This window comes from Microcebus murinus, chromosome 29 (genome assembly GCF_040939455.1).
Source record: "Microcebus murinus isolate Inina chromosome 29, M.murinus_Inina_mat1.0, whole genome shotgun sequence".
NCBI lineage: Eukaryota > Metazoa > Chordata > Mammalia > Primates > Cheirogaleidae > Microcebus > Microcebus murinus.
The window spans coordinates 3,611,888-3,630,251 of record NC_134132.1 but is presented as its reverse complement, the minus strand read 5'-3'; the positions used below and the strand labels follow the sequence as shown (position 1 = coordinate 3,630,251).

Here is an 18,364-nt window from a genome sequence, read left to right as displayed (position 1 = left end):
TTTACAGAAAACCATACAATAACAATTTACCACTATAAATGTCTTAATACCTGTTTATTCCACTCTATTTATAGCAACACTAACAAAATTAGTAATGCATATGCCCCACCACCTGTACGTTCCCTACACTAACATTTTGACACTTACAAGAACATCTCAATTTGGCAACCAAGTTTTACAACTACTGTTCCTATTAATCAAACAGGGATGCACCAAGATCCCAATTCTCCCTTGAGCTGTAACATATTAAGAGAGTATATTATTTATCTAAGACTGAAGGGCTGTACCTTACTTTGTAAAAAACAAAGATAGCCACATCAATTTAATTCCATATATATACTACCTATTCAATTTATTAAAAATTGTAATAAACATAATCAAACTAGGGCTCCAAACTTATGCTGTTCATGTAGAAGACACTACAAAAGAAGAAACAACAGAGACTGCCCTGCAAGTACAAATTCCTTCTATAGAGATGGAGAAATAAAAGGACAAATCTAGTTGTCTAAAAGACAATTCACTGTACACATTTTATTTACAGTTTTGTACACTGTCTTAAAATTAAAATGAATGGGACCGCTTTTCTACTTGAGCCATTTTTAACCAAAGCAAAATAACCTAAGTAATACAAAGTGTTAAAATACAGCATAAAGATACAAAAACAGACATACTAATTCTAGTTTAGGAATGTAATTATGATGTTACATTTTTTTATAATCCACAATTATGTTTAGGAAATCACACAAACATAGATCACTGATTTGAATGAAATGCATAAATTTGTAGCAAAGCTTGGTAGTTACAAAAAAGAAAAAAATTACCAAAGAATGCACAAAATTAATGTTTATTCCACCTTTGTGTCATATTCCTGGATCCTTCACCAATGTTACATGAGGAAAAAAACAAAAGCAAAACAAATGAAAAACTGAAATCAGAATCACTAATGTTATCAAGTAGGGAAACAAATAAATTAAAATCTAGCAGCCATCAGCAAGAGTACAGCAAAGACACTGCTGTAAAAAGAAACAAAGAAAAATGCTAGAAAACTGTATGCATCATACTCTTTCAAACCAGCAAAATATGCTCCTGCATACAATGGAACATAAACAGAACTTCTTTCCTGTAAGGTATAGAAATGCAAATTGGTTTTTGAATATTGTGGATGGGTAAAATGTGTTTGTAATGGTAATTCTACTAAACTATTACAGAGTGGGCCAGGAACACATTTATGGATTCTGGGGACGATGTGTACTGTAATTCTTTGATTGGGATAGTGGACACTCTAGCCAAAATTAAAAAAAAAAAAAAATATGAACACAGAAGTACAAGACAAAGGCGAATGAGACTTCTCTTATATCTTAGCAATATTTAGATGGAAATCAAATTTAAATGCAGTCCACTCTGCTTTTGAAGAGGCTTTGGTTCAGCTCCCAAATCTCGATTGCTTGACGCAGTCTCCTATGAGAATACTCAGAAGGTGTCTTCTTAAACAACAAACCTATTTTTAGTGGTGGAGCCGCTCTTAGTAGCTGTGTCTGCATGGGACTGATAACCAATCACTATCTTTGGAGGAAGTCCTAACCTTTCCTTGTATACCCTCCTAGAAGCAAAAGAAAAAGAAAAGTGACCATTAATTTTTATTCACCAAAAACTAAATAATTAAAAAATTCAGTATTATTAGTCTGCGTACAAAAAAGCCCCCTAGACTTGAGAGTAAAATAAGAAATTGTATACCCTTTCCTTTCAGCACAATCAACTCATTTTCACAACAATCTTGGTTAATCACTTAATATTTGAGAACCAATTAGGTATGTGATATTTATTACTAAATTATAGTAATAATTACCAAATATTATTGTGCTGTGATAATTATCATTAAATCAACAGTGAGCAAAGCAGAGATAATCTCTGGGCTTGTGGCATTTATAGTCTAGTAGGCAAAACACAATCAAATAACCTCAAACATGTATGACAGACCTTACTGCATGCATACTTAAATGAAAATCAGTTAACGTGCTTGTCTATTTTCATTCTTTGATCTAAAATATTGTCTTTTACATATGAACCCTAGTAAATATTGTATACAAATTACTGTTACTGACAAGAATGAACACACAAAAACACTTTAAGGGAGACTGATGATACTTTCAGGATAAATTAGAACGTATGTAATTTCTGCCTTACACACTAACTCTACAGCCTCATTTTCAAATAAGATGTGGCTCTGTTGTAAGAACAAAATGGGATGAGTACCAAAGAGGATAAATATGTAAGGACTGCAATGTCATATAACAAGGAAGTTCTAATCTCATCAGCAAAATTACAGAAATCTCTACTTTAAAAGTCACAAGGTTGGCCCGGGCACGGTGGCTCACACCTGTAATCCTAGCACTCTGGGAGGCCGAGGTGGGCAGATCATTTGAGCTCAGGAATTCGAGACCAGCCTGAGCAAGAGCAAGACTCCGTCTCTACTAAAAATAGAAATTAATTGGACAAGTAAAAAATATATAGAAAAATTTAGCTGGGCAAGGTGGCACATGCCTGTAGTCCCAGCTACTCGGGAGGTTGAGGCAGGAGGATTGCTTGAGCCCAGGAGTTTGAGGTTACTGTGAGCTAGGTTTATGCCATGGCACTCTAGCCAGGGCAACAAGAGTAAGACTATGTCTCCAAAAATAAAATAAAACAAAATAAAAGTCACTAGGTCAAAAGGATAATGTTAAGAGAAAGAAGTACACCTAAAGGCTGAAACACAAAAATTAGGCTGTGTGGCTATGGCTCCTAAGGAAAATGAATATGAAGTAAGGATGATAAGGTCTTGGAGAACAGCCCACAAAAAACCTCACAGGTCACATTAGGAATCCGAATCTTTATTCTAAGAAAAAAATAGCAAAAATAAGAAGCAAAATTAAATAAAAATAAAGAAATACACATTTCTATGAAGTTAAATCCTCTACAAATCCTCCATACTCCACCCTCCAGAAGATTTTACTCCTTTCCACCCAAAATAATGTATCTAAAAATAAAAAATTTTATGATAAAGTTATTATCAGACTTACATTAGCATATAATGCATTCCTTTCAATTATACCTAATCATTTAAAATGCCAGAAAGCAAGAACACTAAGTTATGTAACTTGAAAAGGTTAAAAAAAGGAAAGAAAAAATCCTGCCTTAAAAAACTGAAGTCAACCCCATAATATGCCGAAATAAAAAAAAAAACTGAAGTCAAATGTTTCATACAGAAATTTAATATTGACAAAAGAGAAAACTTTCATAGAAAAAAATCATAATTTCTTTAATTCTTTTCAAAAAAATATAAAACTCCCATAATTAAGTTTTGATGCTGATAGATTAAAAATATGGTAATAAATCAACAATCAACTCCTTTAGCTCTTGTAGAAACTACAGATAGAATGAAACGTGGATCTCTATACCTTTTGATACAGAAAGAAATTAAGTTCATAGAATTTATATTTGAAAAATCACAAAGGGGCAAACCAAACACTTTGTGACCTATGACTACTGGCATCTGATTTTAACATAAAATTTCATATCAAATATTACTACTTTAAATGTAAAAAGAAAACTCTAGGTTAGAAAAAGCCATTTTTGCAAAGAATAAAACTTACTAAAAAAGGTTTTAAAAACAAAAACAAAAAACTCCAAAACCATAAACACATGGGTTCTAAATATGGACAAAAGCCAAGATATGTTATTTAAATTTTAATGAGAACACATATACCAAAAAAATATATATACCACTTGCCAGTACTCACTGAATTATTATGAGCATTATACATTAGCACTTTTCAGAGCAGTGCTTTTTCTCAGAACTTTTCAAAGTAGGAAAAATACTTATATTCTCATTTAGCAAATTAATAAAATGCAACATGCCAAAGTAGAGTGCTCTAGTGATCAAATACTCCATAGTTGAGGAAAAGCAACTTTACAGAAATGAAAAATACACAAACAAGACACTGAGCACCAATAGGACAGTTCAAAATTATAAAAGTATTCATGAAAACAATACAAGGAAAATAAAGATCTACCACCCCAAGTATTTCTAAAGCTACAAATAAAAGAACTTCTGGTTTTAGATATCTTAATATTATAAAAGAAGTAGGCAAAAAGTAAAACTTACCCTATATGTGTAACAGCTTCTCTGTTTTCACATTCAGTAGTCCATATTGCTATCTTATCACCTTTAGCTCTAACATTAACAACAGCTCCACATACATCATCACTGTAGTCATCAAAAGATTCTCCAATAAGGCACAGCAGCTTGGAAAAAAAACCCAAATTATATTCAACAAATTATAAACAGCTTACTAGACTGCAAATGTCTCTACTATACTTGCCTAGATACTTTTAAAAGTCAAAAGTTGACTTTTTTAATGTCTAAATTGGTCTCAAATTCCTGAACCAAGCAATCCTCCTGCCTCAACCTCCCAGAGTGCTATGCCCGGCCTGTTCTGACTTTTTAATGTGGAATCCTGAAGTGTTATTTACTGATGATCTCCACCCCCACAAAAATATTATCTCTTTTAAAAAATCATTCAAATATCTAAGGATACCCTAATCATGTGGCTGAAAAAAACAAACAAACAAACAAAAAAACAAAAATCATTCAAATATTTTTAAGTGATTAACTTAGTAAGTGCTAATATAAACCAGACACTGTGTCAAGTGCTAGGGATACAAAAGAAACTATGAACTTAAAGCTTGGGGTTTGGAACTTGGGGTCAGAGGACTATAGAAAATGCCTACTGCCTTATATTTAATATATCTTATTAAAGCCAAAAGTTCCGGGTTACATCACAACATGTAAGTTGAATAGTATTAAGGAACAATCCTTGTTTCTTCCATTGATCAACCGGTTTCAAAAACTTAATACAAAATGTAAGGTTCTGTAATTTTAAGCTTAATGAAATGACCAGTGAGAATCAACTGCCAATCAATTTACATCTGACTCGTAATGTGGTAGGATGTTTTACTGCATTAGTATGTAGAGTATACAAGATTCACATGATAGAACAAAAATAACTGCTGACTTATAGATTTTCTGCTGTGGGCATCCTTATCACCTCTTAAATTAAGTAACTGATGTAAAATATAATGTAACATTAAGTTCCAGTATTCCAAAACTGCCTTTAAAACTGTTTTATAATCTTAAAACCTTACTGTCTCTAGCCAAAAGCGATCGAGGTCACTTCGTCTCTGCTGTTTGTTCAATGTAATTAGCCATCGTCCTCCCCGTTTGTTTTTCTCATCTTCCCACATGGGCTCAATACCATCCTACAGGGTGAGAAGACAACAATGTCAGCTAACAATTACCTTGACTTTGAGAGAAATGCATTAGAAATAGCAAGGAATACTTGTCAACTTTTTACTTTACTTCCCATAAAACTATCACTGACGTAGTTTTCGAACTCCTGACCTCGAGCAATCTGCCTACCTCGGCCTCCCAGAGTGCTGGGATTACAGGCGTGAGTCACCGCACCCGGCGCCCTGATGTAGTTTTAAAAAAGCATATAGGATTTAAAGCCAGAGGCGTAAGACTGCATCAAGTAATGACTTTGTCACGTATTAGCTATCAAACCTTAGGTTTCACTTAATTTGTAGGTTCTTAAACTTCTTGAGTAGCAGACACATTTTAGAAGCTATGCACAGTTCTATACCTAGAATATATGTGCAAAAATTACACAATTTCAGAGTTAATGAATGCCCATCTGCCCACCACCTGACAAAGCTCATTCATAAATAACTTAAGGACTCACGCACCGGAGGTTACGAATGCCTGGCAAATTGAGTCTACTCAAATATATAAAGGAGGGACTGGATTGGATTAACCAAAGCTCTCTTCAAAATCAATCTCAGTATATGCCCATGGAGTCAAGATCCTCAATTTCTACTATTTATACTATAAATAAAGCAAAATATATGCATGCCAAAGCTACTAAAGCCAATTTAATTATTAGCCTGTGCATCATGGTATTAATATAAACTATTACTAAGTTTGTGGCAAGATTTCTTAATGAATACCTGAATAGTCCAGTCTTATATTAAATATATGAAATTATCAATTAAGCATACCTTAAAAAGTGAGTAGTCACAGCCAGGCATTAAATTACTAGACAACTGGATATGGTTGTACAGACTAGGTAAAAGAAAAGGATAATTAAAAGCAGAGAATGTGTAGAGTTTAGGTGCTTACATTTATACATTTAGAAAATATGATGAAAAATAGGTAAAATTTCATGTTTACTTGTTTTTATATGGAATCAATTTCTAAAACAGACAAAACAGATCTTAACAGTTCAAGAATTGACTTCTGATACACACAATTTTCAAGAAAATATTTTTAATGACTTTACTGACAAAAATATGTTTTTATATGTTAATTAACTCAGTACACACATATGGATATATATAAGAAACTTAGAAGAAAGGTACGAGGTTGCTTTAAGTAAATGAAAGAGAAAGACTTCCTGACCATCAGGATTGCATGAACAAAATAATCAACATAACCAATGATTCCCAAATACCACAAATTATTAGCACAATAATCATTTGGGCAACTTTAAAAAAGCACACACTGTTCCAAGCCCTACACCTTGGGATTATAAGCACTTAAATATGGGGGAGAACCCTGGAATCTATATTTCTAAACCATTCCCCAAATATCAAAATAATAGAATAACATTTGAGATGTTCACTTGTCTGAAGGTAGGGAGCGAGATCATTTGATCTCCTATAGAATCTTATAGCAAAATTGTTATAAAACTGGTAACAGAGTTAAGGTTTGGCATCCTTTGAATCATATTCCATACTTTAACACACAAATCCAGTTTGGGTGAGATAGCATAAGACCACACAAGGTTTGCTGAGTCACTACTTAATGGCAACTCTTTCCAAACTACATTATCAATGACAGTCTCCACTAGGCAACAAAAGAGGCCTGGATACTAACAGTGACTATAGAATGAGCACCACTAATTTCATAAAATGAATGGATATTGAGGGAGTAACCTTCTTTGGTGGCATTCAAGATAGAAAAGACTAATGTTTCTTTTCTGCTACCTGCTTTCTCCTTCATAATGTTCTAGGGTCTCTTAAATAAGTTTATAATGATTTTTATAATGGCACATTTAAAGAGAATCCTAAAATTACACAGACTGGATAAATACAAAAGGACACAATGGTTGTTTACACTAAATATGTTAGAAAAAAAGTGAGAAATTAGGAAATGACTTGGATATTTATAAGAAGCTGAAGGATTCCTTCATATCTCTAAATTATATAAAAATACACAATGCAAGACACTGCTTACACATAATTAAAGTGTGGAGCAATGTTCTAATTAGAGGATAAGTTAGAAATACAATTAAGGAAATTGGTGAAAGCCAAACTAGATAAGTACAAATCTGATGTGAGAGGGTGGTTCAAGAATCTTCCTTCTCCTCTGTAGGGGACTGAAGGGATTTTTTGGTGAAGGGAACTAGCGTTATTCAAGAGTATTAAATAAACACAATTCGAGGAGAAAAACCACTTGATGTTTTGATGAAGGGCAAAGAATAATCCTGGTTTAACTAGACAACTAGATCTACCAAGTCATAGGACTTAAATATAATTCTATTCTTTTTTTTAAAAAGTCAATGCTTTTAATAAAAAATGATTACTCGCAAAGGAGTTCACAATTTATAGTTTTCTTTAAGTATTCTATGCTTTGCCTTTTTCAGTGATGAAAATGCATACTAAATGTCTTTAGTATGCGTATGACCTGTATATTTCCAGGTCAAGCACTGGAAATATACAGACGAGTATTTTTTCTCCCCTTGAGGAGGTATGCATGTATGAATTACATGACCATAATCCATTTCCTTGTATGAGCAGAACACACTCAGGGTTACATTAAAATGTAAGAGAAGCACTACTAATTCACCATATATATATTAATCTTAAAATAAAGATGTACAAGTTAGAATATTTAGATAATTGTGAGGTAATTTAAAGTTCTTAAAAATGTTTTTAATAAATTTTGCCTTTTGCATTCTCAAATAGTACCACTCTACACATTCTCCTTACAAGTAAGTAATCCCCACACATTTTCCAACTAAGACAAACTAAGTTAACTGTTTTTAGAGAATCAATATCAAAACTTCTTAAAAGGGACTTTACAATTTAAAACTTTATTTTGAAGTTGTGCTAAAGTAGATGATCCCAAATCATAACTTTCTCATAAATCAGAAACAAAATCTAAAAAATATTTCAACTATTCCTCCTGAAGTTGATCAAAACATAATTAAATGATGCTCTGGAATACCCAGTTATGAGGAAAATATATCTAGGCAATAAACAGAAACAAGTTCCAACTTATCGTCAAAACTTCTGGGGACAATAAAGGATTCTCAAGTGAAGGGTATCTCAGATATGGAATAGAGAATATTCAGAGCTAAAGAACGACAAAACTGAAACTAAGCCAAACTGATGGGGCATAATCACCTATTCAGACAAAAAAGGCAGTTCTATAGATGAATATACTTTAACTGTTCACTTCATCCTTTTGTGAATTTGATTTAAAATGAAAAACTAAACAACAAAACAACAAATATCCTAAAATAAATGGTACTTACGCCCAAAAGTCTTCAACAGTATCAAACTTAGAAATCAGCCGAAGGTTTGCTTGCCAAGTTTTGCTTTTATCATTTTTAAAAAACCAGAGCGCCCATCTAAAAATAAAAGGTCAGTATGAAAAAATGGTAGTTGTACACCCATGTTCATAGCAGCATTATTCACAAGAGCCAAAAGGTGGAAGCAATCCAACTGTCCATCAACAGATGAATAGATAAATAATACTATAAATACAATGAAATATTAATCAGCCTTATGGAAGAAAATTCTGACACTTGATAAAACATGGATAAAGGCTGTGGACACTTTCTTTTCTCATTCATAAGCAGCAACTTCTCATCCATTCAAAATTTTTTCTCTTAATTTAATTAATTTATTTTTGAGACAGAGTCTTACTGTTGCCCTGAGTAGAGTGCCATGGTGTCATCCTAGCTCACGGCAACCTCCAACTCCTGGCCTCAAGCGATCCTCCTGCCTCAGCCTCCAGAGTACCTGGGACTACAGGTGCATACCATGATGCCTGACTAATTTTTCTAATTTTAGTAGAGTTGGGGGTCTTGCTCTTGCTCAGGCTGGTCTCAACTCCTGAGAGCAAGTGATCCTCCCACCTCGGCCTTCTACAGTGTTAGTATCATAGGCGTGAGCCACCGCTCGCGGCCTTCAAAATGCTATCATTGTAGCAATTCAGTCCCATCTAAGGCTCCACTTCTAACCCTAGTTCTCTTGCTGTTTTCACCACACCTGCAGTTATATCCTCCACTAATGTCTTGAACCCCTCAAAGTTAAAACACAAGGGTTGGAATCAACTTATTCCAAACTCCTGTCTATCGATTTTGTTTTTGGAGATGAGGTTTCACTATGTTGCACAGACTGGTCTCAAACTCCTGGGCTCAAGCGATCTTCCTGCCTCAGCCTCCCCTAGCCTGGACTGCAGGGGCATCCACTGTGCAGGGCTTATGTTGATATTATGACCTTCTCCCATGAATCATGGATGTTCTTCATGGCACCTAGAATGATGGATCGTTTCAAAGGTTTTCAATTTACTTTGCCAGATCAATCAGAGGAATCACTATCTATGGCAGCTATACCCTTATAAAATGTATTTCTGAAATAATACAAATTAAAAGGTGACATTCCTCTTTGATCCATGGGTTGTAGAATGAATGTGGTGTACGTCTCCATCGGAGCTCTTAGATGAGCAGGTGCATTATCAATGAGCAGTCATATTTCGAAAGAAGTCTTTTTATTTTTCCTGAGCAGTAGGGTCTCAATGGTTGGCTTAAAATATTCAGTAAACCATACTGTAAACATACATATGTGCTGTCATCCAGGCTTTGTTGCTCCATTTCCAGAACACAGGCAGAATAGATTTAGCATCATTCTCAAGGGTGCTAGGATTTTTGAAATGGTACGTTGCTTCATCTTGAAGTCACTGGCATTAGCCCCAAACAAGAGAGTCAGCCTGTCCTTTGAAGCTCTGAAGCCAGGCACTGACTTCTCTCTAGCTTTGAAAGTCCTAGATGGCATCTTCTTCCAGTAGAAGGCTATTCTGTCTACACTGACAATCTGTAGTATAGCTTACCTTCATCAATGATTTTGGCTAGATCTTCTGGATAACCCTATACAGCTTCTCCATTAGCACTTGCTGCTTCACCTTGTACTTTTATGTTATGGAGACAGCTTCGTTCTTTAAACCATATCAACCAACCTCTGCTACCTTTTCTTATACAGCTTCCTCACCTCTCTTACCCCTCATAGAATGGAAGAGAGTTATAGAGCATTGTTCTGGACTAATCTTAATCTTAAGGGAATGTTTAGTGGCAAACCACTAAAGCTTTCTTTGTATCAGCAATAAGGCTATTTCACTTTATCATGTGTGTGTTTACTGGAGTAGCACTTCATTTTCCTTCAGGAACTACTCCTTTGCATCCACAACCTGGGAAACTTTTGGTGCAAGAGGCCTAGCTTTTGGCCTATCTTGGCTTTTGTCATGCCTTCCTTACTAAGCTTAATTTTAGCTTTTGATTTAAAGTGAGAGTCATACAAGGCTTTCTTTCACTTGAATACTTAGAGGCCACTGTAAGGTTATTAACCAGCTGAATTTTAATGTTGTTGAGTTACAGGGAATAGGGATGCCCAAGGAGAGGTAAAGAGATGAAGGAGCAGTGATTGGTGGAGCAGTCAGAGCATACACATTTACCAATCAAGTGTGCTGTCTTACAAAAAGGCACAGTTTGTAGTGCCCCAAAACAATCACAACAGTAACATCAAAGATCATAGATCATCATACAGATATGATAATGAAAAAGTTTTGAAATATTACAAGAATTACCAAAATGTGAAATAGAGACATGAAATGAGCACATGCCATTCACCGACAGACTTGCTCAACATAGGGTTGCCATAAACCTTCAATTTGTAGAAAACGCATTATTTGTGAAGACAACAAAATGAAGTATGCCTGTATTCTCTAATACCTTGAAGAAAAACTCATGTAACATTAGAGTTACACTTAAATGTTATCATCACAAGATGGTTCACCTTTCTTAGAAGAACTAAATTCAACAGTCTCTAGATTACAATAATAAGGTAAGCCACAAGGAAACTCCATTTTCTCATCAATAGAAATGTTGTCTGCAGAGCTTTCCAAACTGAATAATATATATTATCAGCAGCCCTCGAAGTGTGGTTTGCAGACCCCTAGGGTGCTCCAAGATCCTTTTCTCATAAGAATGCTAAGATATTTTATTTTTCACTGTGTTGATGTCTACACTAACTGGTGCAAAAGCAATGGTGGCTAAATCTGCTTGTGCCTTAGTGAGAATCAAGACAGAGACACCAAACTGTACCAGCAGTCACTGTATCCTTTATTATTACCAACTCTCACAGTAACGACGTCAAAGGAATGCCCTTGATGAAGCAATAAGCATTGCCAGTTTCATTAAATTTCAATCTGTTTACACGTCTCATATTCTGCACAAAGAAAACACTTCTACTGCATAACAAAGTACAATGCTTATTAGGAAATTTTTTGGATTATGATGTGAACCAGCCACTTTTTTCATGGATCACTTTTACTGGAAAAAATAACTGATAAACCATGGTTTTATTTCTTGAAAAATAAACAGAACAAGTCTGGCGCTTAAAATGTGAGCTTTCAGAAGAAAAATCAGAATTTTGGAAAAGTTTCATATGCCATTGTAAGCTTGACAGCTTCATAAAAATTGAAGACATTTCTGATGAGTTTAGAGGTATATAATAAAATCTGTCAACATTCAGAAGATCTATTTAACTCACCATATCAATATTTTCTAAATGAACATGTTATAAAATAAAATCACACACAAGTAAAAAGATCCATTCCAAATGCAAGTTAGACTAATGGATTTTTATGCAACAAAACAGGAGTTCGAGACCAACCTGAGGAAGAGCGAGACCCATCTCTACTGAAAAATAGAAAGAAATTAGCTGGACAACTAAAAAAAAAATTTATATATAACTAATATATATATTAGCCGGGCATGGTGGCGCATGCCTGTAGTCCCAGCTACTCGGGAGGCTGAGGCAGAAGGATAGCTTGAGCCCAAGAGATTGAGGTTGCTGTGAGCGAGGCTGACGCCACGGCACTCACTCTAGCCTGGGCAACAAAGCAAGACTCTGTCTCAAAAATAATAATAATAATAATAAAGTAAAATATGATACATCCATGTAAGAGATTACTAAACAGCTATTAAAAAGGTTAATTGTGTGGTAAAGTTTTCCTACAACTGATAGAAATCCAGAAGTCATGGAAGAAAAATGATATCTGCCTACGTTAAAATTAAAAACCTCTTTTAAAAAAACATACAATTCTACAATGTTAAAGACAAATGATTTACATAACCTATTTCACCCTAATATTTCCTTACCTTCCCTGCCTTTGATGGTTAGGATCTCTAATATATCTAAGATATAATATATCTCAATGCTTGCGAATAAATTTGAAAAGATAATCTAAGAATAAACTTGAAAAGATAGTCAAAAAGAAAAAAGGGATAAGAGAATTGAATAGACTGGCCACAGAAAACCACAAGTGATCAACATAATATGAAAATGTTCTGAAAATTCAATTTTAAAAATGCAAATTAAAAACATTAATACATTATTTTCATAAATAAGACTGGGACCAATATGGTAATAATTTAAAAAACTGATGATACCAGTTGCTCAGGAATAAAAACCAGGAACTCTCAAACTATTAAGTCTAAGTTGGTAAAGGAGAATAATTTGGCAATATCCACAAAGGTCATTAAGGGGTAATCTTTATCCTAGGAAATCTGAAATTCTGCCCTATAAATGCATTCACACAAGTACACAAATACACAAGGACATAAATTGCAGTACTATAAATAGAAAAAAAAAATCTATGCACCCATTAATTGTAAGCCTGATACAGTATATGATAAGGCAGTAGTTTAAAACAAGGTAAAATCTGCACAAGGTCAATAACATGATCGTTTGTACAAAAAAGGATATAGACTGGGCACAGTGTATCATGTCTATAATCCTAACACTTTGGGAGGCCAAAGCAGGATGACTGCTTGAGCCCAGGAGTTGAGACCAGCCTGGACAACATAGCAAGACTCCATCTTTACAAAAAAATTAAAAAAAAAAAAATTAGCTGGGCATGCCTGTATTCCCAGCTACTCAGGAAGCTGAAGGACGACCATTGCTTGAATCTAGGAATTTGAGTTTACAGTGAGCTATGATTATGCCACTGCACTATAGACTGGGCAACAGAGCAAAATCGTCTTTTAAAAAAACAAAAGCAAGCATACGTAAGTGCATATACAAGTTCTGGAACAATACAAACCAAACTTAACACTGATTCCACTCCACTCTGGGGAGTGGAAATCAGTAAAATAAGGAGAGTATATTTATGAAAGCAGAAAAATTACTTGTACCCTGTTCATTTAATCTTTCTTGTAATTATTATGGGTTCTTTTTAAGAAAGGATGGTAAATTCTGCAATATTAACAAAAGGAAATAGTGGGTAAACAACCAAAATTGAAACCATAAAGCATCATATAATATTTTTCCAAATGATATTTGTTTTACACAAAAAGTAGATTATATTACTTATTTATTTAATGTGGAAAGATGGGGTCTCATTATGTTGCCCAAGCTGGTCTCAAACTCCTGTCCTCAAGTGATCCTCCTTGCCGTGACCTCCTCAAGTGCTGGGATTACAAGTGTGAGCCACTGCACCTGGCCAAAAAGTTGAATTTATAGAGAAACTGAAGCCCCCAGAGATTTCACTTTGGAATTCAATCAATTTGTTTAATGATGAGGAAACTTTTCGGGAATTCTCTCCTCAGATATCACTCAAGCTGTGAGGGATACGTGCGTTGATTACAGCTCCCACCGTAACAGCAACACTAAGAACTGGGTTCACAGACAGGCAGAAGATACACAGAGTTAGCTTTGTTATAAGATACCACTGAAAAGATGAAAAAAATAAGGGTTTTGGTGTTACTATTAGGTTGAACTATCTGCAACTGCCACTAATCAGCTGTTCAACCTAATAATACATGGGCTACAATGCTTTCCTGAGGAAGGATTTTACTCTTTATGGACTATTTGGCCTTTGATGTTCCATTAGCTGACAGTCTCCATTGTCTAAAACACTGATTTGTTCCTCACTGGAAGATATGCTGAACCACAGGGTCCCCTGTAAGAAATCTGCACAACGCATGTTTGGACTATTAGTTCACTAGGTCTACCATAACAAAGGAAAGATAAAAAACATTAAAGTCATAAAACAAAAATGTATTTTTTTGATCAATGAAACTAAATTATAAACAGGCCTGTGGGCTCTTTAAAGTAAACAGAGTAAAAATTCTGCCCTAAAAAAGCAAATAAAAAAGAAAAAGAGACAATGAAAGGCATTGAAATACTTCAAGATCCTCAAATTTAATTCCAATTTACTTTCCTCCAGAGTCTTAACAGTCTTTCTGAGCTGCCATTTTCTTCTCCCCATCAGCTATCAATGAATTCAAGTTAATTTTCATTATATAATCCAGAAAATCAGTAAGTAAAAACACAAACATAATGGGAAGGAGTGAATGGGGTTGGGAAAAACCATATAATGAACTCAACTTCCTACTAGACTGTTAACTATGAAAACTTAACTCATCTTAATCTCTCTCTTTTCCTCTCCTAACTTGTCTGTATCTTGAATACAAACCAACCGACCAAGCTCCAAACTCCATTTTCCCTTGCTCTCCTTCTAAGTCCAACTTCAAGTTACCTGTTCTTGCTCTATCAGTCTGTATATATCCTATTCATTCTTCAAACTGCCCTAATCGTTTTTTCCATCATCTATGTGCTACTAAAACACTTTTTCTTAAATCAGTATGGACTTTTTATCCATCTATATCCTTCGTAGGCATTCTCCCTCAACAAACTTCCCCTATGATAGATATCCCAGGCGTCTGTCCTGAGTCAAGTTCATTTCTCAAGAGAACTAATTTACTGCTGTGGTTTCAATTACCGCCATTGTTCTTGCTGAGTTTCAAACAGACTTCTCACCTAGTTTTTTCTGAGATCAAGACTCACACTTAAAACTGCTTGCTAATAACAAGTCATCCAAGCGAAAATGGAACCCTCAACCCTAGCCTATGGAAGAAAACTAGTCTCATCTAACTTTCTCTTTAAAACTTGCCCTGCTGACCATTTACCTTGTTGCCTAAGTTAGAAAACCTAGGTGTGAGAAAGCTTACCTGTTCTGTAGAGGGTGTTTAATATAGTGTTCTGGGTTAGCAACCTCCTGATTAGATTCTGTTTTCTCCTCTTCTGTAGGCGGGGGATTAGGAGTAGGGGTGGTTTCCTAGTGGAAAACATTTTAAAACATTTTATATTTCTTAACATACTTAAGATACCAATATTCTAAATAAACTGGAACCAATATTGCTGACAATATCTTTTAAAGGGATGGAATTAGAGCAGATCAATCAATAAAATAGACCACAAACCCACCGCTAAGAAATGCATAAGTCTTTCCGTTATAGTATCTCTTCATTAAAAGCAAAGAGTTTCTCAAATTTAAATACATAATTATATATATACGGGTATCCCTCCACTTGCACGTTTTTAAATATCAGGAAGGTTATCATAGACTATGGAAAGGTTAGGAGCAGCAGCTATTTTTCTTAACATACCATCATATTAAAGTACTGAATATTTTAGGTTATTAAGTATGAAATGTCTGATTCCCTTAAGTACTAAGTTTGACAGTTATTATTGCTGACATTTCACTTTGACACTTCTTGTTTTATGTTTATTGTGAAGGCACATCCTCGGTCTTTCAAACACATGTTTTGGCTTGTGATTATCTTTCAAATAGAGCAATTTTTGTGAAACCACAGTTTAAGTCAAAATTTCGTGTTATTTTCAAACATGAGTTCCATTGTGGAACCAATGCAGTGCACACAGCTTGAAATATCAACAAAGTGTCTGAGAAGGATGTGACTAATAAACGCACAACATGTCAATTTGAGAAGTTCCAGTCTGGTGACTTTAATATTGAAAATGAGCCACGTGGGTGACCTGAGACCAAAGTGGATAACGATGAGCTGAAAGCTTTAGTGGAAGTGAATCCATTTCAACCTACTCGTGAATCAGCAGCAAGGTTTGATGTTACTATTCCAACAATACTGGACCATTTGAAACAAATGGGCAAGGTAAAGAAGCTGGATAGATGGGGACCGCATGAATTAAATGAGCGTCAGAAGAAAAATTGGCTTGAAGAAGCTTGCCTTTCTTTGCTGTCACGACATAAAGGCGAACCATTTCTAAACCATATTGTTACGTGTGATGAAAAATGGATTCTTTTTGACAATCTCAAGTGTTTGGCACAATGCTTGGATAAAGATGAAGTGCTGAAACACAGCCCCAAATCGAATATTCATCAAAACAAGCTAATGGTGTCTGTTTGGTGGTCCAGTGCTGGTATTATCCACTTCAGCTTCATGAAACCTGGTCAATCAATTACAGCGGATGTCTACTGCAACCAACTGGACAAAATGATGAGGATGCTTGCAATTAAGCAGCCGAAATGGTCAATAGAGACAGGCCAACCCTCTTACAAGACAACACTCAACCACGCGTCTGTCACACAAACAATGCTGCTCAAACTACAGCAGCTGGACTTCACCACTCCGCCCTCGAGGCTTCTTCACTGCTGGCATAAACAAGCTACCCTTAAGATGTCAAAACTGTGTTGACAGTTTACGCACATACTTTAACTGTACTGCTTCTTGTTTGTGATATAATAAACTAAACTTCTGATTTGAAATTGGACATTTCACATTTAATGGCCTAATCTTTTTTTTTGGGGGGGGGGCGATTGGGGCTGGGGGATGATGAAGGATTAAAACTAAAGTACCCAGAATATAACAACTATAGTATCATGACAAAGCTTTGTAAAATGACCAGGCCAAAGGCAGACGCCGCAGGTCCATACCTTCATGGCATACTGTTTTCCCTACAGTAACTTTAAAGTTTGACATTTTCAATAGGCCCTAAGCAAAGAAGGTGGACGTTGGCTTCAACTTAAATCTTCTTTTGGGTGAAGCATAATTAAAACTGTCATCTAAAAATGCCAGAAAGAAAAGGAGCCTGGGGATAATTTAAAATAGGTGTTCACCACATTCCTCCATGTAGCTCTTCATCCTATCATAAATTGGTGTCAACAAGATAGATAGTCAAGAAATGCACCAGAAGCTAAAACAAAGGCTCATACAAAGAAAGGAGGGGAGGGATGCAACAAGTATTTGGGTATCAGCTGTAAACTGCACCAGTGATACAGCACAGATATGTGATCAGATACATATGATCTAAAAGACCTCAGAACAGACACATGTAAGGATCCATTTTAAATAATACATTTTTTTCTTATCAACATCTGACAGGAACTTCTTTCTACTAGCCTTTAAGTCACTCAGATTGGGGGCTATGTCTTGATTTTGGTCACAACTGTATAGCCAATGATCACAGTGCTTAACTCAGTTAGGAACTTACTCCCTTGAAAACTGAATAAATCTAAATGTTTACATAGAATAGTTAAAGTCTCAAAAATTTACATACAGTAGTCAATGGCTTAAAAAAAAAATCATTAAACATTTTTACCAGCATTTTCTTATCAACTTAAGTCTTCAAACAGATGATAATTACCAAACACCATTTCCTAACACAATAGCTTAAAACGAATGATGGCGCCAAGACAGACAGTGGGAGAGTCTCAATAGAAACTGAGTTAGGGACTGACAAGACAGGTAGGCTTTGGAGCACAGGGTATCAGAGAAAACTGAACTGTAGAAGAGAACTGAGCCCCAAAAATCTATGTAAAAATGCCTCACAAGTCCTTGGCTAACTCCTAAACTGGCATTTTCATGGTGCAACTCTGGGTGGCCTAGTAAAGAGCTGCGCCAAAACTGGAGGCTGCACAAGCATTAGGGAAATTGAGTTCAGACCCAGCCAGAGTAGGTGGGTGAAAACCCTCAGTTTTCAAATAAAACCATAGGAAGGCCATAATCTAGGAAAGGACCAAGCCCTTAGGAGTAAGGTTTAAGCCTTATGAGTAAGGCAAAACTGAAATACACCTGTCTATAATCTACCTATAAATTAATTGCCTCCAAGAACCAAAGGCTACACTCTTCAGAGGAAGATAATGTAATCCTAAGCCTCTATAGAT

General features: G+C 35.2%; 1 protein-coding gene across 1 annotated transcript in view; it reads right to left on the bottom strand.

Moving 5' to 3' along the window:
- Positions 1–501: 501 nt before the first annotated feature.
- The window catches only part of EIF4E (eukaryotic translation initiation factor 4E), a 38,892-nt gene continuing 21,029 nt past the window's right edge, over positions 502–18,364 (bottom strand). The window contains exons 3-8 of the mRNA XM_012738422.3: positions 15,393–15,499; positions 8,634–8,729; positions 6,094–6,157; positions 5,182–5,295; positions 4,142–4,281; positions 502–1,600 (exon numbers count right to left, since the gene is read on the bottom strand). Of these exons, the coding sequence (XP_012593876.1) occupies positions 1,486–1,600; positions 4,142–4,281; positions 5,182–5,295; positions 6,094–6,157; positions 8,634–8,729; positions 15,393–15,499 (636 nt within the window). The 3' untranslated portion in view covers positions 502–1,485. The remainder of the gene's footprint in view (positions 1,601–4,141; positions 4,282–5,181; positions 5,296–6,093; positions 6,158–8,633; positions 8,730–15,392; positions 15,500–18,364) is intronic.